The following is a 24,167-nucleotide window of genomic DNA, read 5'->3' on the forward strand; positions in this document are numbered from 1 at the left end:
AAGAGCTGTGGAGACTCGGCCTCGGGGTTGCTGGGAGGCTGGCGCTCGCGAGACGGTGACGTCTTCGTCGAGTGCGGTGCTTGGGCTTTTGGTGGACTGACCGGTAGTCGGACGAGTACGTATTGGGCGACAGCCGAGTGCCTCCGGGGTGCCTGAGGCCACCTCGGGGGGTGGGTGGGGGCCCTCGGTGCATTCTGCACCCGCCGCGCGGACCGGGCACCAGGTGGGCGCTGGACCGTGTGGAGGGGAGCCCCTGTCCTCTGGCGTCCGGCGAAGGGGGACCGGGTGGGCGTGGCTGGTCGGGCTCGCTCTGCGGTTTTCCCTGTGTGGACTTGAGGTTCAGGGAGGTGTTTGCGCTGGGACTTGGGAAATCGGCCCTCCTGGAAGGGCAGTCCTGGCCGCGAAGGAGAAAGCGGGCGGATAGAAATTGAGCAGTCAGCGTGGCAGGGATGCGGAGTTTGCAAAGGCGAGGGCTGTCTAGGGGGCCCGGGTTGTCTTTCATTCCGGGGTTAACATTCCTGCAGGATAAAGACGTGCTCAGATGTCTATCCAGTGACAGACAAACCAGTAAAAGCCCAGGGAAGGGCAGGTCCTGGGGAGTGTGAATTTAGTTCAAAAGGAGCAGTTGAAACTCTTTGGTGGGGGAGATGCGTTGAACAAGGTCCCAACTGTACTTTAGGAAATATTAACCCATAATAGAGTGGACTGTGGGGCAGGGATACCACACAGAAAATTACTGTATTGCAAATTTTATTGCCATGTAAATGGTAATAGGGGAATAAAAGGGAAGTAATCGCTGTTAGAGGCGTTTTGGAGGAAGAATTGGCTGGACTCAGAATAATATTGTACAGGGGCTGGTTTTAAGCCTGAATGCATGGAGGATGGTGGTGATGCCAATGGAAATATGGGGGAAACCGTGAGTTCAGCTTTGAGGGCACTTTGATTTCAGTTTGGGATGTGCTGAAATTACGACCCAGGAGAGGCTGGAAGCTGGAGGCATCCTACTGTCATTTCAAGACGTGAGTCTGGAATGTAAAAGGCAGGTGGAGTCAGCCAGAGATTTGAGTGTTCCTGGAATAGAACTGAAATTGTGATTAATGAGATCATACAAGGAGAAAGTAAGGAGAGAGAGAGAGAGAGAGAAGAACCTGAAGCATGTGTTTCAGTGGTCTATTCTTAACATTAAACAAATTAAAAATTAAAACACCAAAGTTAGTGGCTCAAAACCACCTCAGCTTATTACTTTTCATTGATTTTGTGGGTTGACTGGGCACTTCTAGGGCTGGACTTACCTGTGGTTGCACTCAGGTGGTGAATCAGCTGGGAACAAGGCCCCCGCTGGGCTTTAGTTGGGGGCACCTGGGTTCCAATCCACATGACCTATGCATGGCAGTCTCGTGGCAGTGTGCCAAGAGCTGTAAGCACTTCCTCTTGCAGAACGATTATTCCCGTGTTCTCTTGGCCAAAGCAAGTCACAGGCCGGCATAGATTCAAGGGAAGGACAAGTAGACTCCACCTTTTGATGACAGAAGTGACAGAATCTCATCATACGAAGTTTTAGAGGACAGGAAACTTTGTAAACAGTCTACCTCCCCTGCATTTAAGGTGGAATATTCTGTGGGAAGTACACAGATGAGAGAGTATGTTAGGATTCCTCCACGGATGAAATTCTCTCCAGCTGGAGTGTAGGCTGCTCAAGCATCTTCTTGTTTACTCTGCTTCCCTCACATCCCTTACCTCCTGGATCAACCCCCCACTCAGGGTTCAAGATATACTTCTCATTAACTTCACTGGTAGTATAGGCAAGCAGGCTCAGTTTCTGAGCATGACTTACAGTGGGGACAAAAATACAAGTATGTTTCATAGAATTTTGAAGCTCTTCGAATTTACTGATCCATTTTTAAAATTATTTTTATTTTTTTAAGTTTACATCCAAGGTAGTTAGCATATAGTGCAGTAATAATTTCAGAAATAGAATCCAGTAATTCATCTCCTACATATAACACCCAGTGCTCATCCCAACAAGTGTCCTCCTTAATGCCCCTTGTGCATTTAGCCCATCCCCCCACCCAAAACCCCTCCAGCAACCCTGTTTGTTCTCTGTATTTAAGAGTTTCTTATGTTTATGCTAACTAACTTGGATGTAAATTTTAAAAAATAACATTTAAAAAACAGAGTTTCTTGGGGCGCCTGGGTGGCGCAGTCGGTTAAGCGTCTGACTTCAGCCAGGTCACGATCTCACGGTCCGTCAGTTCGAGCCCCGCGTCAGGCTCTGGGCTGATGGCTCAGAGCCTGGAGCCTGTTTCCGATTCTGTGTCTCCCTCTCTCTCTCTGCCCCTCCCCCGTTCATGCTCTGTCTCTCTCTGTCCCAAAAATAAATAAACGTTGGGAAAAAAAAAATTTAAAAAACAGAGTTTCTTATGTTTTGTCCCGCTCCCTGTTTTTATATTAACTTTTGCTTCCCTTCCCCTGTGTTCATCTGTTTTGTATCTTAAATTCGACATGAGTGAAATCATATGATATCTGTCTTTCTCTAATTTCACTTAGCATAATACCCTTCAGTCCAATCTTGCAAATGGCAAGATTTCATTCTTTTTGATCGCCAAGTAATAATACTCCATTGTATTCTTTATCCATTCATCAGTTGATGGACATCTGGGCTCTTTCCATAATTTGGCTATTGTCGATAACACTGCTATAAACATCGGGGTGGGTGTGCTCCTTCAAATCAGCATTTTAATATCCTTTGGATAAATACCTAGTGGTGCAATTGCTGGGTCGTAGGGTAGTACTATTTTTAATTTTTTGAGGAACCTCCATACTGTTTTCCAGAGTGGCTGCACAAGTTTGCATTCCCATCAGCAGTGCAAAAGGGTTGCCCTTTCTCTGCATCCTTGCCAACACCTGTTGCCTGAGTTGTTAATTTTAGCCATTCTGACAGGTGTGAGGTGATATCTCATTGTGGTTTTGATCTGTATTTCCTTGATGACGAGTGATGTGGAGCATTTTTTCATGTGTCGGCCATCTGGATGTCTTCTTTGGAAGTGTGTGTTCATGTCTTTTGCCCATTTCTTCACTGGATTATTTGTTTTTCAGGGTGTTAACTTTGATAAGTTCTTTATAGATTTTGGATACTAACCCCTTATCTGATCCGTCATTTGCAAATATCTTCTCCCATTCTGTCGGTGGCCTTTTAGTTTTGCTGATTGTTTCCTTTGCTGTGCAGAAGCTTTTTATTTTGATGAGGTCCCAGTAGTTCATTTTTGCTTTTGTTTCCCTTGCTTCCAGAGATGTGTCGAGTAAGAAGTTGCTGCGGCCAAGGTCAAAGAGGTTTTTGCCTGCTTTCTTCTCTAGGATTTTGATGGCTTCCTGTCCTACGTTTAGGTCTTTCCTCCATTTTGAATTTATTTTTGTGTATGGTGTAAGAAAGTGGTCCAGGTTCATTCTTCTGCGTGTCACCCTTCAGTTTTCCCAGTACCACTTGCTGAAGAGGCTGTCTTTATTCCATTGGATATTCTTTGTCAAAGATAAGTTGGCCAGAGGTTTGTGGGTCCGTTTCTGGGTTGTCTCTTCTGTTCCACAGATCTGAATGTCTGTTTTTGTGCTGTTACTGATCCATTCGTATGCCTCAGACGTTCGTTTGGAAAACATTCTGAAGTGTGAACCTGGGCTAAGTGAACCTTTTCCTTTAAGTCTTTAGGCTCACCATGGATGAAGCTGTGCCAGGCCCCGCACCTGAAGGTGCAGACAGCCGTGTGACAGTGAAGGAGGAGGACTCCCCCTGGGAGCAGGTGTGCAGCTCTTGGGAAAGCAGCTGCCACGCCCAGGAGCTGTGCCGCCTGCGCTTCCGGCAGTTCTCCTACCGGGATGTGACTGGGCCCCGCCAGGCTCTGGCCCAACTCCACGAACTCTGCCGCCAGTGGCTGCGGCCCGAGACCCACAGCAAGGAGCAGATCCTGGAGCTGCTGGTGCTGGAGCAGTTCCTGACTGTCCTGCCCGCGGAGCTCCAGGCCTGGGTGCAGGAGCACCATCCGGAGAGCGGGGACGAGGTGGTGACGGCGCTGGAGGATCTGGAGAAAGACACAGGACAGCAGGTTGGAAGAGGATGTGTACGGTGGCATGGGAGGAGAAGTGGGGAACGTTTGTCTATTAATTTTTAACTTTTTTTTTAATTTTTAAAAATAATTTATAACTTACAGAAGTATCTGGGAAAGTAGTACAGAGAACTGCTGCTCACCCAGACTCCCTAGTTGTTGACACTGTGTCATGATGTGCCTGCTCTTGTGCAAGCCACCCCCTTTCCTCTCTCTCTGCGTGTCACACACACTTACACACTCATGCAGTATTTTTTCGACCATTTGAGAGTTATTTGCAGATACTACACTTCTTTATCTCTGAACACTTCAGAGTTCAGTGTGTATTTCTGATGAATGAGGGCGTTCTTTTGTATAACTGGAATACAAAGATCAAGTTTTGGGAAATTAAAATTATTATGGACTATCATCTACACAGTAGTCCTTGTTCGCGTTCTGCCAGGTCACCTCCGTAGTGTTCTCTGTGGCAGTTTTACTCCGATCCAGGATACAGTCCAGCAACCTATGTTGCATTTAATTGCCTCTTTAGTCTCCTTGAATCTGGAACAGTGACTTCGTCTCTTTTTTTTGTTTTTTTAAAGTTTATTTATTTTGAGAGAGAGAGTGTGTGTGTAAGCAGGAGAGGGGCTGAGAGGGAAGGAGAGAATCCCAAGCAGGCTCTGCGTTGTCAGCCCAGAGCCCAATGCAGGGCTGGAACTCACGAACTGTGAGGTCATGACCTGAGCTGAAATGAAGAGTGGGTCACTTAACCAACTGAGCCACCCAGGTCCCCCACTTGGTCTTTCCTTGTCTGCCACGACATTGATATTTGTCTTACATTTTCTCTTGATAAGGTCCGTGTTGTTCCTTTTGCCTAGAATGCCACAGAAGATATGTTTGCCTTAGTGCATCACATCAGGGAGGCACATGGGGATGGGTTGTTGCATTACTGATGAGCTTAAGGTGGTGTCTGTCAGATTTCTGTTTCCTAAAGTTACCACTTTCCCCTTGGTAGTCCCCTAAGTAGCCTGTGGGAGCTGTCCTGTGATAGTCTCCATCCGCCAGTGTGAGCATCCACCTGGGTTTGTTTGGTTTTCTTTCTGGGCGGGCATGCTTGGTCCGCACTGTCCTCGTTTGCCGCGTATCCCCAGCACGTAGAACACAGTCCGAGTCTCCGTAGGTGTGCAGTCCCTCTTTACCAAATGGGTGGACATCTCGGTCTGCTACTCTCTTATTTACTGCTGCTTTGAAAGATTAAATGGGGCTTGTCTGGTATTTCCTTGAAGATGTCCCTAACTGCTGTTCAGTCCTGTTCCCACCAGGATGCATTTTCAAGGTAAATCTTTTATCCCCAGGCTTCTGTCTATACTCGGGGACAGGACATGCACTCGCTGGTGACAGAGTATCAGGGAGCCTCTTCAGAATGTCAGAGCCTCCAGCTCCTGCCCAGGGTAACTGCCTTGAAGTGTGAACCTCCAGAGCTCTGCCAAGAGAACCCCGGAGAAGTGAGTGGTGAGTGCCAGTGCGTGTGTAGTACGAAAATTGGGAGCAGACACTGACAGGCGCTTGTTTATCTGTGTCTTTCAGTTTTTATATATAGGTGGGTATATATCTATGTCTATATTCATGTCTATATATGTGTGTGTGTGTATCTATCTGTCTATATTTTTTCCCTACCCTGTATCTAAGCAAGCTTCTAAAAACATTTGGAATTGTAAAATGTTAGGATCCTGAGATCTTGTCCAATTCCCCTCCCAATAGTTGGGAAAACCAAAAGTCAGGCTGTTTAATGACTTGCCCAGGGTCATCAGAGGCAGAGCAACATCTAGAATTCAAGTCACCTGACCTTCTGACCGGAGGTCTCTCTGCTACTTACCTTTGCTCTACATGTCTAATTCTACACTTGTGGGTGTTTTCAATATTTACTTGGCAGCTTTCCACAAATTTACCTTTTTCCCCACAATAACATTGTCTTCAGTATCCTCCCTGCGTCTAACCTGGAGTCATTTAAAAAAATTTTTTTTTTAACGTTTATTTATTTTTGAGACAGAGAGAGACAGAGCATGAACGGGGGAGGGTCAGAGAGAGGGAGACACAGAATCTGAAACAGGCTCCAGGCTCTGAGCTGTCAGCACAGAGCCCGACGCGGGGCTCAAACTCACAAACCGCGAGATCACGACCTGAGCCGAAGTCGGCCGCTTAACCGACTGAGCCACCCAGGCGCCCCAACCTGGAGTCATTTTAAATGCAGCTGTGGGCTTAAACAGGTTCTCTCTGTTCTCCATTGAAGTGCATTCTTCTGTGTGCAGGGTCCCCCCACTTTCCATACCCAGGCTTCACCTCCAGGAAACCATCCCAACTGTTGCTTATTGTTGAGCTCTGTGCAGGCATCTGGCACAGTGTTTGAGGTCTGCAGATGGATTGATAACAGACAGAAGTACACAGAAAGTTCAAAGAAGAGACCTTAGAATTCCACCGTGCAGTGTTTTTTAACCTTCTCATGAGGGGTGCTACTAGTTTTTCCCCGGAAGTTATTGAAAACTTGACTCTCTTCCCTGGAAAATGTAGGTACATGCAAAATTATGCATATGATTTCAGAGGGTTCGTGGTTTACCCCAGTCACGGTTTACCATGGTTTACCAAATTCGCTACGTTGGTGATCTGTGAATACTGATATTTTGACAGTAAGTGTAGAATGAATAAACGGTTCATATAATAAATCACTAGAGGGAGATGAAATGTATACGGCTCATATTACTTACGGTGTTTACTCATATCATGTAGCATGAATAGGACTTGATACTTCCCTGCTTACTTGGCTGATGGTTCTGTCATATTTCTGCAGCTGTGAAAAACCAGCATTGCGTGAAGCCCCAGAATAGTTTGTTTATCTGAAGAAGTTGAGAGGTAGTGGGGAGCCCCACAGTGAGCAGACATTCCTACTTACCTATGAGATGATGAATATACACCTACTAAAAGCAATTTTGTTTTGACTGGAGAGGAGAGAGGGGTAATGAACAGAGGTGGGCAGTTGTCAGAATGGTGAGGATGGTAATTGACAAATAGGTAACAGTGATCATAGGATGTAAGATTCTTTTGTGTAAGTGAATGCTTAAAAACAGCATGACATGGCTCACAAACTGGACCCCAGCCGCATTGTGGGCAGGACAGTGGCCTCTTGTGGTTTTCTGTGTCCCCAGAGGGAGGCACCGCTGCTGTGGTAGGTGTTATCCAGATGAGAATGCTCTCTGGGCCTTCCGGAAGCATGCTTTCTCATTTTCAAAGACTTTTTTTTTTTTTTTTAATATATATCCTTTTAGCTCCTTCCGAATATTTAAAGACTCTAGCTAAAGGCCTACCTATCAGTTATAAACCCAGCACATTTCTCCAGGTTACCTGACAGTACATGACTTAGACCAATTTCCCAGACTAGTGGTGTTTCTTCCTCCTGTGCTGGGATTTTCAAGGGATAGTAAGTTAACCAGTGTGGCTGGAGGGTAGGGTTTGTTTGCAAAAGAGTGTGTGGGAGAAATGGGGAAGTCACGTGGGAACGTTTTGTGTTATTAAAGTTTGGACTGTCATTGAAAAGTTGGGTGCCATAGAAGCCTTTTTAAAAAAACTTTTTTATAATGTTTTATTTTTGACGGGGGGGGGGGAGGCCCAGAGAGAGGGAGACAGAATCCCAAGCAGGCTCCAGGCTCTGAGCTGTCAGCACAGAGCCCTATGCGGGGCACGAACCCACAAACATCTCATGACCTGAGCTGAAGTTGGACATTCAACCAACTGAGGCACCGAGGCGCCCCAGCCTTTTTTTTTTTTAAATCAAAAATATGATTTACAGCAATTGTAGTGTGTGTGTGTGTGTGTGTGTGTGTGTGTGTGTGTGTGTGTGGTATTCTCATCTGTCATGGGACACTAGAATTAAATGAAAACTCACGAGTACTGTATTTTTCCCAGTCTCTCAATGCTCAGTTGTGATAGTCTTAGTGTCAGACACATTGTTGAGTGTTTGCATGTTGGTGGAGGAGTAGAAGGGACCTTGAGGTATCACCCGATAGACCGCACCTGAAGCCTGCATCCTCCTGTTCTGTCTTGAGCAGGGATGCACAGCAGCAGATCAGTGTGGTGTCTGTATTGAACTTTCCCGTATATGAAAACATCCCTCTGCCTCTTTCTCGGGCTTAACCCTAATGCTCTTCCACCTGAGGAGGATGATAAGGAGCAAACACAAAGTCTGATTTGACCTTGGCTATCTCAGATTTTCCATTGTCTTTGTTTTCTTTCCTCACTGCATTTTATGTTTGCCCCTTTCCATTTTCTTTCCCATCCTCCCCTTCTCAATATAGCCCCTTCTCTGTCAGCAGACCTGTTTCACATTGTGCTTTTTTAGTTGAAGGGTTTGGCATGTATGTGTTGTTGGGGGAAGTTGGGGGTAAGGTCGCAACAGTGCATCAGGGACAAGCCTGTTTTTCCAGCAAGCTTTATTAGTTCCTCTAGATACGAAACAACACCAGCGAAAAGATGCTATGGTGATCCATTGTGTCTGGAGCAAAAAAAAGTGATGCTACAGCCTTGGATAAATTCTGGGTTAGAATGATCATGTCTTCTTCATTTAGTTTTGTGTAGCTGGTATTAAGCTGATCTGAAAATTAATAATACATGACCTCAGGGGGTCTTGCAGTTTTACAAAGAGCTTTTGTGTTCATTCATTTGATCTTCACCAGCCCTGTAAAGTGGACTATGTTTTCCCCACGGCACAGATAAGGAATGGGAGGCTTAGCAAGACTGACAGGCCCAAGGTCACACAGCTGCAGCTGTAACCTAGTTCTTTTTTTTCTTTTCTTTTAATTCCAGTGTAGTTAACATACAGTCTTATATCAGTTTGAGGTATATAATACAGTGATTCAACAATTTTGTGTATTAGTGCTCACCACGGTAAATGTTACTCTTAATCCTGGTCACTGATTTCACCCATTCCCCCACCCACCTGCCCTCTGGTAAATGTCTGTTGTTCTATGTATTTTTTTTTTTTTTAATGTTTTATTTTCAGAGAGAAAGCAAGCAAGCGAGAGCTCAAGCAGGGAAAGGGGCAGAGGACAGAGAATCCCAAACAGGTTCCATCCCGTCAGCATGGAGCCCTATGCAGGGCTCAATCCCACAAACCCTGAGATCATAACCTGAGCTGAAATCAAGAGTCGGACACTTAACTGACTGAGCCACCCTGTTCTATGTAGTTAAAAGTCTTTTTTTTTGTTTTTCTATGTAGTTAAGAGTCTATGTAATTAAGAGTCTTTTTTGGTTTTTCTCTTTTTTTCCCTTTGTTTTGTTTCTTCTATTCCACATGAATGAAGTCATATGGTATTTGTCTTTCTCTGTCTTATTTTGCTTAGCATAACACTATCTAGCTCCATCCATGTCACTGCAAATGGCAAGATTTCATCCTTTTTATGACTGAGTAATATTCCTGTGTGTGTCTGTGTGTGTTGGTGTGACTCCATTCGTGTGTGTGTGTGTATACTTCTATATGCGTGCCACATCTTTATCCATTCATCTATCAGTGGACACTTGGGCTGTTTCCATAGTTTGGCTATTGTAGACAATGCTGCTATAAACAGAGGGGTGCATATATCCTTTTGAATGAGTGTTTTCATATGCTTTGGGTAAATACTCAGTAGTGCGATTACTGGATCATAGGGTAGTTCTATTTTTTATTTTTTAAGGAACCGCCATACTGTTTTCCACAGTGCCTGTACCAGTGCATTCACCACCAACAATGTGGGAGGATTCCTTTTTGTCCATATTTTCACCAACACTAGTTGTTTCTTATGTTTTTGAGTTTAGCTATTTTCACAGGTGTAAGGTGATACCTCATTGTAGTTTTGATTTGCATTTCCTGATGATAAGTGATGTTAAGCATCGTTTCATGTGTCTGTTGGCCATGTGCATATCTTCTTTGGAGAAATGTCTGTTCGTGTTTTCTATCCATTTATTGGATTATTTGTTGGTGTTGAGTTGTGTAAGTTCTTTGTATTTTTTGGATTTTAATCCGTTATTGGACATGCTATTTACAAATGTCCTCTCCCATTCAGTAGGTTGTCTTTTAGTTTTGTTATTTCCTTTGCTGTGCAGCTTTATCTCCATATAGTCCCAATAGTTTATCTTGCTTTTATTTTCCTTGCCTCCAGAGACCTAGGTAGAAAGATTTTGCTACAGCCCTGTCAGAGAAATTACTGCCTATGCTCTTGTCTAGAATTTTACGGTTTCGTGTCTCAAATTTAGGTCCTTAATTTATTTGGGGTTTATTTTTGTGTATGGTGTAAGAAAGTGGTGCAGTTTAATTCTTTCACATGGAGCTGTCTGGTTTTCCCACCACCATTTGTTGAGAAGACTGTTTCTCCCATTGCATATTCCTGCTTCCTTTGTCAAAGATGAATTGACCATATAATCATGGGTTTATTTCTGGGCTTTCTACTATATTCCATTGATCTATGTCTGTTTTTGTGCCAATATCATACTGTTTTGATTACTGCTGGTTTGGTGTTTTTTTTTTTTTTTTAAGTTTATTTATTTATTTTGAGAGTGAGGGAGTGCAAGTGGGGAAGGTACAGAGAGAGAGGGAGAGAGAATCCCAAGCAGGCTGCATGCTGTCAGCATGGAGCCTGACGCAGGGCTCAGTCCCACCAACTGGAAAATTATGGCCTAAGCCTAAATCAAGAGTCAAACACTCGACCGACTGAACCACCCAGGCTCCCTGATTATTACTGCTTTGTAATATAACTTGAAATCTGGAATTGTAATACCTTCAGCTTTGTTTTTTCCTTTTTCAAGATTGCTTTGGCTATTTGGGGATCTTTTGTGGTTCCATACAATTTTTTAGGATCGTTTGTTTGTTCTAGTTCTGTAAAAACTGCTGCTGTAAATTGCTTTGGATAATATGCACATTTTAATTATATCTGTACTTCCAATCCGTGAGTCTTTCATTTGTGTCATCTTCAGTTTCTTTCCTCAGTGTTTTACAACCTCCTTGGTTAAGTTTATTCCGAGATATTTCATTACTTTGGTGGAATTGTAAATGGGATTATTTTCTTAATTTCTCTTTCTGCTGTTTCGTCATTATATAGAAATACAGTGGATTTGTGTACATTGATTTTGTAACCTGTGACCTTACTGAATTATTAATTCTAGTAGTTTCTTGGTTGAGTCTTTTGGGTTTTCTCTACATAGTATCATATCATCTGCAAATAGTGAAAGTTTTCCTGCTTCCTTACCAGTTTGGATGTCCTTTATTCCTCCTCCTTCTCTGACTGCTGTGGCTAGGACTTCCAGTACTATGTTGAATAAAAGTTGTGAGAGTGGACATCCTTGTCTTGTTCCTCACCTTAGGAGAAAAGCTCTCAGTTTTTCCCCTTTGAGACTGATATTAGCTGTGGGTTTTTCATATATTGCCCTTATTATGTTGAGGTTTGTTTCCTCTAAACCTTCTTCGTTGAGTGTTTGTATCATGAACAGATATTGTACTTTGCCAAATATTTTTTCTTTTTTTAGTTTCTATTGAAATGATTGTATGGGGTCACCTGGGTGACACAGTTCAGTGTCCAACTCTGGGTTTCGGCTCAGATCATGATGTCACGGTTTTGTGAGTTTGAGCCCCGCACAGAGCTCTGTGTGCTGTCAGTGTGGAGCTTGCTTGAGATTCTCTCTCCCTCTCTCTCTGCCCCTTCCCCACTCATGCTCTGTCTCTCTCAAATAAATACATAAACTTAAAAACAGAAAGAAATGATCATATGGTTTTTATCCTTTTATTGATACATCACATTGATGGATTTGCAAATATTAAATCAAATCACTATTGCATCCTTGGAATAAATCCCACTTTATTGTGGTGAATGATATTTTTAATGTATTGTTGGCTTAGGTTTGCTAATATTTTGTTGAGGATTTTTGCATCTGTTCATCAGAGATATTGGCCTGTAGTTCTTTTTTGGTAGTGTCTTTATCTTTTTTTTTTTTTTTTTTTTAATCCGGGTAATGCTGGCCTCATAGAACTAATTTGGGAGCCTTTCTTCCTCTTCTACTTTTTGGAATCATTTGAGAAGAATAGGTGCTAACTCTTCTTTAAATATTTGGTAGAATTTGCCTGTGAAGCCATCTGGTCCTGGACTTTGTTTGTTGGGAGTTTCTTGATTGCTAATTTAATCTTCTTGTTGGTAATTAGTCTGTTCAAACTTTCTGTTTCTTCCTGATTCTGCTTTGGTAGTTTCTTTGTTTCTATGAATTTATCCATTTCTTCTAGGTTGTCTAATTTGTTGGCATACAATTTTTCATAATATTCTATTAGGTTTGTGTTTCAGTGGTGTTGATTGTTATTTATACTCTTTTCATTTGTGATTTTGAGTCTGTTTTTGTTTTTAATGAATATGACTAGAGGTTTATGAATCTGGTTGATCTTTTCAAAGAACCAGCTCCTGGTTTCATTGATCTGTTTTTGTTTTGTTTTTTAATGTTTATTTTTGAGAGTGAGAGCCAGAGTATGGATGGGGGAGGCAGAGAGAGAGAGGGAGACACAGAATCTGAAGCCGGCTCCAGACTCTGAGCTGTCAGCACAGAGCCTGCCTGACACAAGGCTCAAACCCATGAACTGTGAGATCATGACCTGAGCTGAAGTCAGATGCTTAACTGACTGAGCCACCCAGGTGCCCCTCAGATCTGTTCTATTGTGTTTTTAGTTTGTATATCATTTATTTCTGCTCTAATCTTTATTATTTACTTTCTTCTGGTGGTTTTGGGTTTTGTTTGTTCTTTTTCTCTCATTCAGGTGTAAGGTTAGGTAGTTTGAGATTTTTCTCGCTTCTTGAGGTAGACCTGTATTGCTATAAACTTCCCCTTAGAATCACTTTTATTGCATCCCCAAGGTTTTGGACTGTTGTATTGTCATTTTCATTTGTTTCCATGTACTTGTTGATTTCTTTTGTTTCCTGGTTGACCCATTCATTGTTTAGTAGCATGTTATTTAACCTCCATGTTATTTGTGGTCTTTCCAGATTCTTTCTTTTGGTTGATTTCTTGTTTTACTTCCTTCCTTCATTTAATTTTATTTTCTTTCTTTTTTAAAAAAATTTTTTTTTTAATATTTTTGACAGAGAAAGAGAGAGAGATAGAGCATGAGTGGGGGAGGGGCAGAGAGAGAGGGAGGCACAGAATCTGAAGCAGACTCCAGGCTCTGAGCTGTCAGCACAGAGCCCGACGCAGGGCTTGAACTCACAGACTGCGAGATCATGACCTGAGCCAGAGTCGGATGCTCAACCGACTGAGCCACCCAGGCGCCCCTTTTATTTTCTTTCTTTAGGCTTCACTTCCAGCATGGAGCCCAGTGCAGGGCTCAAACTCACAACCCTCAGATTGAGACCTGAACGGAGATCAAGAATCAGGTGCTTAGCCAAATGAGCCACCCAGGTGCCCTGATTTCTAGTAATATAGTATTGTTGTTAGAAAAGATGCATGGTATGACTTTGATCTTTTTGAATCTTTTGAGATTTGTTTTGTGGCCTAATATGTGATCTATTCTGGAATAATGTTCTGTGTGTAATTGAAAAGAATGTGTGTTGTGCCTGGGTGGCTCAGTCGGTTAAGCATTCAACTCTTGGTTTCGGCTCAGGTCATGATCTCACGGTTTGTGAGTTCAAGCCCTGCATCGGGTTCTGTGCTGGCAGCCTGAAGCCTGCTTGGGATTCTATCTCCCCCTCTCCCTGCCCCTCCCCTGCTTGCCCTCTAACTCTCTCTCTCTCTCTCTCAAAAATAAACAAACATTAAAAAAAAAGAGAGAATGTGTATTCTGGCGTTTTAGGATGGAATGTTCTGAATATGTCTGTTAAATCCATCTGGTCCATCAAAGCCAGTTTTTCCTTGATGATTTTGTGTTTGGATGATCAGTGCATTAATGCACAAAGGGTGTTAACCCCCTCCCACTATTATTACTGTCATTTATTTCCTTTGTTTGTTATTAACTGTTTTATGTATTTGGATGCTGCCATGTTGCGTGCATAAATACTTACAATTGTTATATCTTCTTGTTGGATTTTGCCCTGACTATATAGTGCTCTTCTTTGTCTCTTTTTACAGTCTTTGTTTTTTTTTTTTTTTTTTTAAATTTTCTTTTTTTTTTTTTTTTGAAAGTTTATTTATTTTTGGGACAGAGAGAGACAGAGCATGAACGGGGGGAGGGGCAGAGAGAGAGGGAGACACAGAATCGGAAACAGGCTCCAGGCTCTGAGCCATCAGCCCAGAGCCTGACGCGGGGCTCGAACTCCCGGACCGCGAGATCGTGACCTGGCTGAAGTCGGACGCTTAACCGACTGCGCCACCCAGGCGCCCCTACAGTCTTTGTTTTAAAGTCTAGTTTGTCCGATATAAGTATTGCTACTCTGGCTTTATTCATAAGTGTTCCTCCATCCCCTCAATTTTAATCTGCAGCAGCCTTTAGTAGGCGCTTATAGGCAGCATACAGATGGGTCTTGTTTTTTTATCTACTATGTCACCTTATGTCTTTTGATTGGATTTGTTTAGTCCGTTTACATTCAACATAATTATTGACAGACAAGTATTTATTGCCATTTTTTACTTTTTTGTGATTGTTTCTATAGATTTTCTTCGTCCTTTCTCCTCTTGCCCTCTTTCATGGCTTGTTGGCTTTCTTTCTTGTATATTTGGATTTCTTTCTTTTATTCTTTGCATATCTGTGACTGGCTTTGATTTGTGGTTACCATTAGGTTTGTGTATAACCTCTTCTGCATATAGCAGTCTGCATTTAAAGATGATGGTCACTTAGTTTTGAACTCATTCTTTATTCCTCTCCCCCTCCCACCATTCAAGTTTTAGGTATATGGTGTCATATTTTACTAATCTCTTTCTTGACTGATTTTTACAGATATACTTGTTTTTACTTATTTTCTTTTTTTTTATTTTTCATACTCTTATGGTCTTTCCTTTCCACTCGAAGAATACCTTTTAAAAAAAATTTTTTTTTCAACATTTATTTATTTTTGGGACAGAGAGAGACACAGCATGAACGGGGGAGGGGCAGAGAGAGAGGGAGACACAGAATCGGAAACAGGCTCCAGGCTCTGAGCCATCAGCCCAGAGCCCGACGCGGGGCTCGAACTCACGGACCGCGAGATCGTGACCTGGCTGAAGTCGGACGCTCAACCGACTGCGCCACCCAGGCGCCCCTCGAAGAATCCCTTTTAATACTTCTTACAGGACTTTTTTAGTGGTCATGGACTCCTTTAGTTTTTGTTTGTGAGAAACTCTATATCTATCCTTCTATTCTGAATGATAGCCTCACTGGATAGAGTTTTCTTGGCTGCAGATTTTTCCCGTTCAGCACTTTGAATATCAGGCCACTCCCTTCTGGCCTGCTAATTTCTGCTGAAAAATCTGATAGCCTTATCAGGTTTCCCTTGTATGCAACTCTCTTCTCTTGATGCTTGTAAGAGTTTTTTTCTTTGTCACTCCTTTTTGCCCTTTTTATTTTTTTTACTCTTTGCTGTTTTAATTACTATGTGTCTTGGTGTCAACCTCCTTGAGTTAAATTCTTGGGAGGATCTCTGTGCCTCCTGAATCTATCTGGATATGTTTCCTTCTCCAAATTAGAGATGTTTTCAGCATTTTTTTTTTTTTTTTTTTTTTTTTTTTTTTGAGAGAGAGAACGAGTTGGGGAGGAGCAGAGGGATAGGGAGAGAAAGAATCCCAAGCAGGCTCCATGCCCAGCATGGAGCCCAATGCAGGGCTTGATCCCACGACCATGAGATCATATCCAAGCCGAAATCAAGAGTTGGGTGGTTAGCTGACTGAGACACTGAGACACCCCTCAGTTATTTTTCAAGTCAATTTTCTCCCCCCTCTCCTTTTTTTAAACGTTTACTTATTTAAGAGAGCATGAGCAGGGGAGAGGGAGGGGCAGAGACAGAGAATCCCAAGTAGGTTCCCCACTGTCAGCACGGAGCCCCACAAGGGGCTCAGGCCAGCATACCATGAGATCATGACCTGAGCTGCAATCAAGAGTTGGATTCTCAACTGACTGAACCACCCAGGCAGCCCTCCCTCCTTTCTATCTCTTCTTCTGAGATCCCTATAATATGAATGTTAGGCTTGGTAGAACCACTGAATTCCTTAAGGATTCTTAATTTGCATAATTTGCTTCTCCGTTTCTCAGTTTGGTTACTTCCCATTATTCTGTCTTACAGTTTGTTAATTCATTCCTCTTTTTCGACTAGCCTGCTATTTATTCCTTCAAGTGTATTTTCTTCTTCACAATGTGCTTATTTTTTAAAAATTAATTTTAAATTTACATCCAAGTTAGTTAGCTTAAAGTGCAACAATGATTTCAGGAGTAGATTCCTTAGTGCCCCTTACCCATTTAGCCCATCTCCCCTCCCACAACCCCTCCAACAACCCTGTTTGTTCTCTATATTTGAGTCTCTTATGTTTTGTCCCCCTCTCTGTTTTTATATTACGTTGCTTCCCTTCCCTTATGTTCATCTGTTTGTATCTTAAATTCCACAAGTGAAGTCAATATGGTATTTGTCTTTCTCTGACTAATTTCGCTTAGCATAATACCCTCTAGTTCTATCCATGTTATTGCAAATGGCAAGATTTCATTCTTTTTGATTGCTGGGTAATACTGCATTATATATACCACATCATCTTTATCTGTTCATCTGTCGAACATTTGGGCTCTTTCCATACTTTGGCTATTGTCGACATCGCTGCTATAAACATTGGGGTGCCTGTGTCCCTTCGAAACAGCACACTTGTATCCCTTGTATAAATACCTAGTAGTGCAATTGCTGAGTTGTAGGGTAGTTCTGTTTTTAATTTTTTGAGGAACCTCCACACTGTTTTCCAGAGCGGCTGCACCAGCTTGCATTCCCACCAGCAGCGCAAAAGGGTTCCTCTTTCTCCGCATCCTCGCCAACATCTGTCGTTGCCTGAGTTGTTAATGTGAGCCATTCCGACAGGTGTGAGGTGGTATCTCATTGTGGTTTTGATTGTATTTCCCTGATGATAAGTGATGTTGAGCATTTTTTCCATGTGTCTATTAGCTATCTGGAGATCTTCTCTGGAGAAGTGTCTATTCGTGTCTTTTGCCCATTTCTTCACTGGATTATTTGTCCTTCAGGTGTATTTTTAATTTCATGAATTGTGTTCTTGATCTCTGATTGGTTCTTTTTTGCCATTCTGTTAAGGGTCTCACTGATGTCCTCCACTTTTTTTTTCAAGTTCAGTGAGTATCTTTAGGATTATTAAAATCTCTATCAGGCATATTACTTATACCCATTTCACTTAGGTCTCTTGCTGTGGATTGGTCTTGTTCTTTTGTTCGGGACGTATTTCTCTTTCTCATTTTTTCCAGTTCTCTGTGTTTCTGTGTGATAGGAAAGTTAGCTACTTCTCTCGCTCCTAAGGATAAGAGCCTTGTGAAGGAGAGGTCCGGTAGTGCCCTGCCCTGCAGTGTCCCCTGTTCCTAGGCCTGGTGCTCCAGGGAGTGTTTTCTAGGTCTCTTGTGTGTGTTCTGCTTTTAAATCTTGGCCTGTTTTTCCACGAGCCAGTTGTCTGCAGAGCTTCTCTTTGCCTCTTCTGTGCAGTGTTTAGTCCCTAGTGGGAGTGGGGTGTGTTTTAACAAGGGGTGTGAAAGGTCACTTGTGAAAGGTGACCTGCCCTGGTCGCTGCCGGAACTGAGGTCCTACAAAGTGCACTGTCAGGAGATGTGTTGGCAGGGTTTGTGCAGCTCTTCTGCGGGCCGAGGCCCTGGGTGCAGAGACTAATCTGAGGAGGACTAGAAAGGGCAGCTCTGACCACGTGTAGGGGTGGGGGCTTGGTGGAAGGAAGTCATGTTTAGAGTGTTGGAGCTGAACTGGTTCCTCAGGTGGCTGCTTTTTATGCTGGGGTGAGGGAGATAAGTGACACCTGCCAGCTCCTTTGTTCCTGGAGGGTCTCCCTACGACCCGTCTCTCCATGCCATGTTCCGAGTTGAGCAAACCACTCTCCTGTCTGCCCCTGCCATTTTTCAGACTGTTCGTTCCACGCTGTACCTGCACGGGCTGTTTGTCACCCTAAGGGTGGGGACTCGTCTTAATACCTTCGGACTCTCCCAGAACTGAGCCTGCCAATTTTTAAAATTCCAGGATGTGAGTCCCACTGGTTATAAGAACTCAAGAAATTTGGCCCCTCTCACTTTCAGAGGCAGATGTTATGGGAATTTGCCCTCTCTTTTGTGGACTCCCTGTGTGAAGGCCTGTTTTTGCCCATCATCTTGCCACCAGCTCCCTCCCCACCACGGACGGCCATGGTCTGGTCTGTTTCTCTCTCAGACCGCATCCTTGCCCTTCCTGCCTTCTTCAGCGTGCTCTCTTCTTGGTCTTTAGTTGTGAGTTTGTTCTGTCAGTCTTCAGGTAACTTCCAGGTTATATACACTGATGTGGATATTCTCTAGTTGTTCATGTGGGGCGTGGCGAGCGTAAGGTCCGTCTCCTGTGCCATCTTCCCAGCTGACCCTCTTGCTTTTAAAACTGTCCTTATCGTGACCTTTTGCTGTTTTATTTATCATGTGTCTTGATGTGGACCTCCTTGGTTGAGTTTTTGGGGCGGATCTCTTGCCTCCTGGATCTGGATTTCTTTTTCCTTCCCTGCATTTAGGAAGTCTGCAGCTATTATTTCTTCAAGTAAATTTTCTTCCCTCTCTTCTCTCCCTACTCCTTCTGGGATCCCTGTGGTGTTAGTGAAGCAGCTTGCGACTGCATCGAGCACGAATGGAGTCAGACCAGGTGTTTGCCAGAGATGCAGTAGCAGGAAACTGTTGGGCACTTTCCCTGTGTTGTCACCTGAGAAACTTTTCGTTGGTGGTGGGACCTGCAACCAGACCAGACCAGCTCTCTGCCCCCGGCCCACTGCTGGGGCTATACCTGGAGTGGTACGTAGGACTCTCTTCTCCTCTCCCTGGAGCAGGAGTCACGCTGGAGTGGCGGTGGCTCATTTGGGCTGCTTGCATGCTGCCATGCCTGTGGCCCCGGTTTGGATGGGCTCTGGCCACAAGTGTAGTGGAGGGGTGGATCCCCAAGGTGCAGCTTTACTAAGGTTTTGTGCACAGCCCTCTGTGAATGGAGACTGAGGCCAGCTGGGTTGGAAGAGGCGGATCCATCACATTTGCGAGTTGGGGAGAGGTGGTGTTAGCAAGGTTTTCGACGGTCCTCTGGGGAGGGTACCCACAGTGCTGGGGCAGGCCTGGTTGGAGGGTTCAGATCCCCCAAAGTGCAGGGTGAGGTGTAAGGAAGTTAGGTAGTGACTGTTACTGCTGCACTAGCTGCCGCAGGTCTCCCTGTGTCTATCCTGGGGGCTGGGGGAGAGAGATGGCACCTGCTGGCTCCTTTGTCCCTGGGGGGTGGTCTTCCAGGGTTCTGTCCCTGCAGACATGCTCTGAGCTTAGCAAAGAACTCTGCCTCCCATAGGCCCCAGGTGTTTTTCCAACTGCTGCTTCTATGCTGAATCTCCATGGGCTGTTGTGTCGTCTCTTTAAGGGCAGGGACTTAGTTTTCTCTTGGCCTCCATTCTTTCCCAGAGCGGAGTCCGGTGAGTTTTTTTCTTAAATGTTTATTTCTGAAAGAGAGAAGGCAGGGATACAAGTGGGGCAGGGGCAGAGAGAGAGATGGAGACAGAGGATCAGAAACCGGCTCAGCACTGACAGCAGAGAGCTTGACGCAGGACTTGAACCCACAAACCATGAGATCATGACCCAAGCTGAAGTTGGATGATGAACCAACCGATTGAGCCACTTAAGTGCCCCAAGCCCGGTGATTTTTAAAATTCCAGATTTTAAGTTCTGCTGGTTGTAAGAATCTTGAAATTCGGCCCCTCTGGTTTTCAAAGCCAAATGTTATGAGGCTTCATCTTCCCACATGGGCAACCCTGTGATTGTCTGTCTACCCTCCCTGTGCCTGCAGGTGCCCCCACCCCGGGGAGAGTCCTGTGGGTATTAGCTCCTCACTGTATCTTCACCCTTTCTACCTTCTTCGATGTGTCCTCTTCTTTACATTGAGTTGTGGCTCTGTTCTGCCAGCCTTCGGGTTGCTTTCTGGGGCATTTACACTATGATGAGTGTTAGGTAGTTGTGTCCAAGAAACGAGGTGAGTGCCATCTTCCCAGCAGTCTAACTCCGTTCTTTTGCCAGCAAACCCAGTTTGTCTACATTCTCTTTCTCTGGTCAGTCTGTAAACCCAACCCACTGAGAGCAAACTCCTTCGCTTGTACCTCCTTTGCTCCAGGCCCACTGCTGTGCATATAGTCGAAGCTCAGTTACTAGCTGATGCTGATGAGTGTTCTGGCTTCTGCTGAGTTTGTCTCTTCATTCCTTTGGGGGCCACATAGGACTGGTTCGTGGCCTTCAGTTCTTTCTTGCCTGTGTCCTGTTCTCTGCCTGCCAATTCTATGGCCTCATTGTCAGATGACATAGCCCCCATACTCGCATAGTTCTTAGCTGTCTTTACCAGAAAATTCTACCCTTCCTTCCCTCCCTCCCGTGTACCCAAACGATGGTCAGATGGTTGAAAGAGGGAACTGTGCCTCCTCTGAGAATTTTTAGACACCCCTCTTCTTACTGTCAGTATTCAGGTGTGAGCCTTAAAAACAGAACTTGACCACAGAATCTCATTAGGCAGTAACTGATTTTGTAGTATTCTGGTGCCTCTTCTTAGCTCAGGGTGATTTGCAAAATTGCCTCTTGCATTATCCAAGGAATCCAATTTTCTGTTATCTTGAACTTAGATGCGGAGGCAGCAGAGCAGTTAGGAGGAGATAGTGGTCAAGGGTTTCACATTGTGGTACAATATATCGGCATTTGAATGGTGTGATCCCTGCCTCCATTAAAGGGCAGTGGTTTAGGCCTTAGCCTCCAAACTGGAATCCTTCACTCTCTCAACTGAGCAGGCTAGAGTTGTGCCTGCCTCAGTGGTGTGGTTGCCCCAGCAGCCAAGGCCTTAGGATTGTCCATCAGGGTCAAGACCAGACAGCACGATGGCCTAAAGGTGATGTGAACGGAGGGTCTGGGAGAGCCACGTGCAGCCCCCAACCTACTTTCATTCCTGGCATCCTTCAGATGAGAGAAGCATTCTGGCGCCAGGCTCCAGGACAGGAGGAAAACATTCCAGAAAGACAAGAAGAAAGATAGGTGGAGGTCTGAATTGCAGCTCTGCCATCTGCCAACGGTGGGACCTGGGCAAGTTAATTAATGGGTCATTGATTAAGCAGTCAATCAACAAAGGTCTGTTTGGCTTTATGTGCCTTTATTTTAGAATTTTTATTTTAAGTAGGCTCTGAACTCATGACCTTGAGATTAAGAGTCACATACTCTATCAACTGAGCCAGCCAGGTGCCCCTGACTTTACATGCCTTTGAAATTTTTTATTTATTTTAATTTTACCTCCAGCGTAGTTAACATGTGATGTTACATTAGTTTCGTGGGTAGTGTAGCTTACTTTTTTGTGAGAGCGCGTGTGAGTGTCGGGGAGAGGGACGATTTCAAGCAGGCTCCAGGCCCAGCACAGAGCCCGACCCGGGGCTGGATCCTATGACCCACACCAAGATCAAGAGTCGGACGCTTAACTGGCTGAGCCCCCCCCCCCAAGGTGCCCCACTTATTGTCGGTCGTTCTGGAATCCGCTCCTATGTGGCACATTCCTAACATTTTTACCTCACGCTAATGTCACTTGTATTTGTGTCTGGCGGGGGGGGGGGGGGGTCTTTATTTCCCTGTCACCACAATTCTTCCTCTTTTCTACTTTCCCGTTTCCCCCGGCCTTGTATCTGTTCTCAGCTTAATTTCTCCTTTAGCACTAGCTTCTCCCTTCTCTGATATGTACCGGTGCATCACCGTAAAGCACTTGACCAGTTCATAAGCACTCAGTTGTGTGGATGGCAGGCCCTGAAGTTTCAGAATGGTAGGCTCCCTGGCAAAGCGGACACGGCGATGGGGGATGTTCACCACACAGAAGGTGTGCAGGCCGGGCCCCCACAAGAGGCGCTCGTCAAGGCTGTCAGGTCTCACGCGGGACTCCTGTCTCCTCCCAGCTCACGGGCATGTGGGTAGCAGTCCTCACCTGTGGGAGCTTCTGGGTGGCACCAGCCCCCCACGTTCCCCTTGTGACGAGAGCAGACCACGCATGCCTCGTGCAGGGGCTCGTTCCAGTGACCGGCTGCTGCCTCATTCTGTACCGTGTGGGGGAGGCACGTCCACGTCTGGAGGGAGGGAGGGCCGGCAGGGAGATGCCTGGTCGCAGATTGTGCCTCCGCTCCTTTGAGGCTCAGGGCCGGATGCTTTATTTTGGGAGCTCCTCCTCACGCTCCTTTAGGTTCTTGGTGTTCCTGCACAGACCTCACCGTCACGATGGTAATGGGAGTTCTGTCATCAGAACTTCACATGCCACAGAGGACCCTTTTTTTCCCTGATCTCACGGTGGTTCAATCATTTTCCTAGTCATTTACTTAAAATTTAAGTCCTGTGTCGCTACCTCAGTTTTCTCAAAACATGTGCCTGTGGGGTCCTCTCCTCACTTGGTCCCTGATCCTGTTGAGCCCAGAGTCTTCTGTTCTTAATTTACTCTTATGAAAAGAATTGTATAGGAAGTAAAACTTACAGGATTTTCAATCAATGTAACTGACGGTGTGGGTTGAACCGTGTCCCCCTGAAAGATCTGCGTCCCTAACTGTAGGTACCTATGAGTGTGGTCTGATCTTGAAAGACACGCTGTGGGTATAAGCAAGTGAAGATGAGGTTGTACAGGATCTGGGAGGGCCCCAGGGCTGGTCACTGGTGTCCTTATAATGTGAAGGCAGAGATCAGAACAAGGGACCTCCCAGCCAGAGAACCCTCTGGACTGCTGCCGACCCCCACAGCCCAGGAGAGAGGCAAGGATGGTCCCGGTCTTGGCACCACCGGTCTACGGTGTGGAAGCCACCACCCTTCACAGCTGGACCCCTGTCCTCACCACAGCGAGGACCCCAAGAGGCTGTCCTTTGCCGATTTCCCAGAATGGCCCCTTCTGAGTCCGGCTCAGAGGAGAGAGCGCTCCTCTATGGGAGCTCAGCTCAGAAGGTTACAGACTTCCATCTGCTAAGTAGTGACAGCCTTGGGCTGCTCCCCTGTCCCATCATTAACTCTGACCTGGCCCCGGGGAGCCCACATGCCCTCCAGACCCTTGCTTTTCCTTCCGCTTCTGCCCTCTGCCTGCACACTTCTCCGTCTTGACCATTTTGCATCCCTCCCCCTCAGGCAGCTTAATGACTCTTGTTGTCTTCCCTGATCATTTCTCACGAGTCCTGCCTTGCTTCCCATTTTCTTCCCTGTAAAGGGTTCCCTGTCATTGTCGTCTTCAGACAGCTCTTCGTGTCTGGAAGTCTCACAAACTCCTCTGCCTGATCCCTTCTTCATATCGGAGGAAGTTCTCCTCACTCTCTGCGAATACTATTGTCCAAGTAGAGTTTTCTCTAAATTTGCTTTGCCTTGTCAGACATCCTCTCCAGCTAACTGACGTTTCTTATTATCTTCCCATGCTGTGCCACACTTTGTAGGACTGGCTGTGACGGCACTTCTGGGGCACCTGATGATTATTTTAATTTGAAAATCCTATTCCCTCTGGATATTGAATTGGGGGGGGAAAATGCAGATGATGACATTTATATTCTTATTTTAGCGGAAGAAGCTGTAAGTAAAGATGGATTGTTTAATGCAAAGCAAGAAACTTTTGAAGAGATACAGCAAGGTGCTGAGGCCTCAGGAGCACCCAACAGGTGAGTGTCCATGTTAAGTGGAACTGATCCTGCAGCTGTAAGAACAAATTGGAGTGACCAGAGAACCTAGTTGGTCAAAGCTGCTTCCCTGGAAGAATACAGGAAGAGAACTACTCTCCCTTCAGGAATGGTAGGAGGCCCCGGGCCAGGAACGGGACCGGTCCGTATCCTCATTATACAAAACCTTCGGTTGGTACACAGTTGCCCCCAGGAATCCTATCCTGACTGTTCACCCTGCCTGGCCACCGTTCCCTGGGT

The 24,167-nt window shown here is 45.0% G+C and overlaps 1 protein-coding gene and 1 long non-coding RNA gene across 7 annotated transcripts in view; one reads left to right on the plus strand and one right to left on the minus strand.

The window, feature by feature from the left end:
* Window positions 1-24,167, plus strand: part of LOC121018328 (piggyBac transposable element-derived protein 1-like) — a 29,874-nt gene continuing 5,707 nt past the window's right edge. For 2 of the 5 annotated variants that reach the window (XR_005785135.1, XM_040457051.1), the window contains exons 1-4: window positions 1-115; window positions 3,694-4,094; window positions 5,429-5,585; window positions 23,813-23,909. Coding sequence is in view for 2 of the 5 variants with exons in the window: in XM_040457051.1 (XP_040312985.1) it covers window positions 3,708-4,094; window positions 5,429-5,585; window positions 23,813-23,909 (641 nt within the window). In the remaining 3 variants the exon portion in view is untranslated. Of the gene's footprint in view, window positions 116-157; window positions 224-3,693; window positions 4,095-5,428; window positions 5,586-23,470; window positions 23,789-23,812; window positions 23,910-24,167 lie in introns of those variants that run through there. The other 3 variants (XR_005785137.1, XM_040457052.1, XR_005785136.1) reach the window with 3 other exon arrangements.
* Window positions 734-24,167, minus strand: part of LOC121018352 (uncharacterized) — a 35,162-nt gene continuing 11,728 nt past the window's right edge. Inside the window, exons 2-3 of one of the 2 annotated variants that reach the window (XR_005785157.1) lie at window positions 1,293-1,615; window positions 734-1,082 (exon numbers count right to left, since the gene is read on the minus strand). This is a non-coding gene — a long non-coding RNA (uncharacterized LOC121018352). Of the gene's footprint in view, window positions 1,083-1,292; window positions 1,982-24,167 lie in introns of those variants that run through there. The other variant, XR_005785156.1, reaches the window with a different exon arrangement.

The sequence above is a fragment of the Herpailurus yagouaroundi genome, unplaced genomic scaffold, assembly GCF_014898765.1.
Source record: "Herpailurus yagouaroundi ecotype Mexico unplaced genomic scaffold, PumYag 219, whole genome shotgun sequence".
Classification (NCBI taxonomy): Eukaryota; Metazoa; Chordata; class Mammalia; order Carnivora; family Felidae; genus Herpailurus; species Herpailurus yagouaroundi.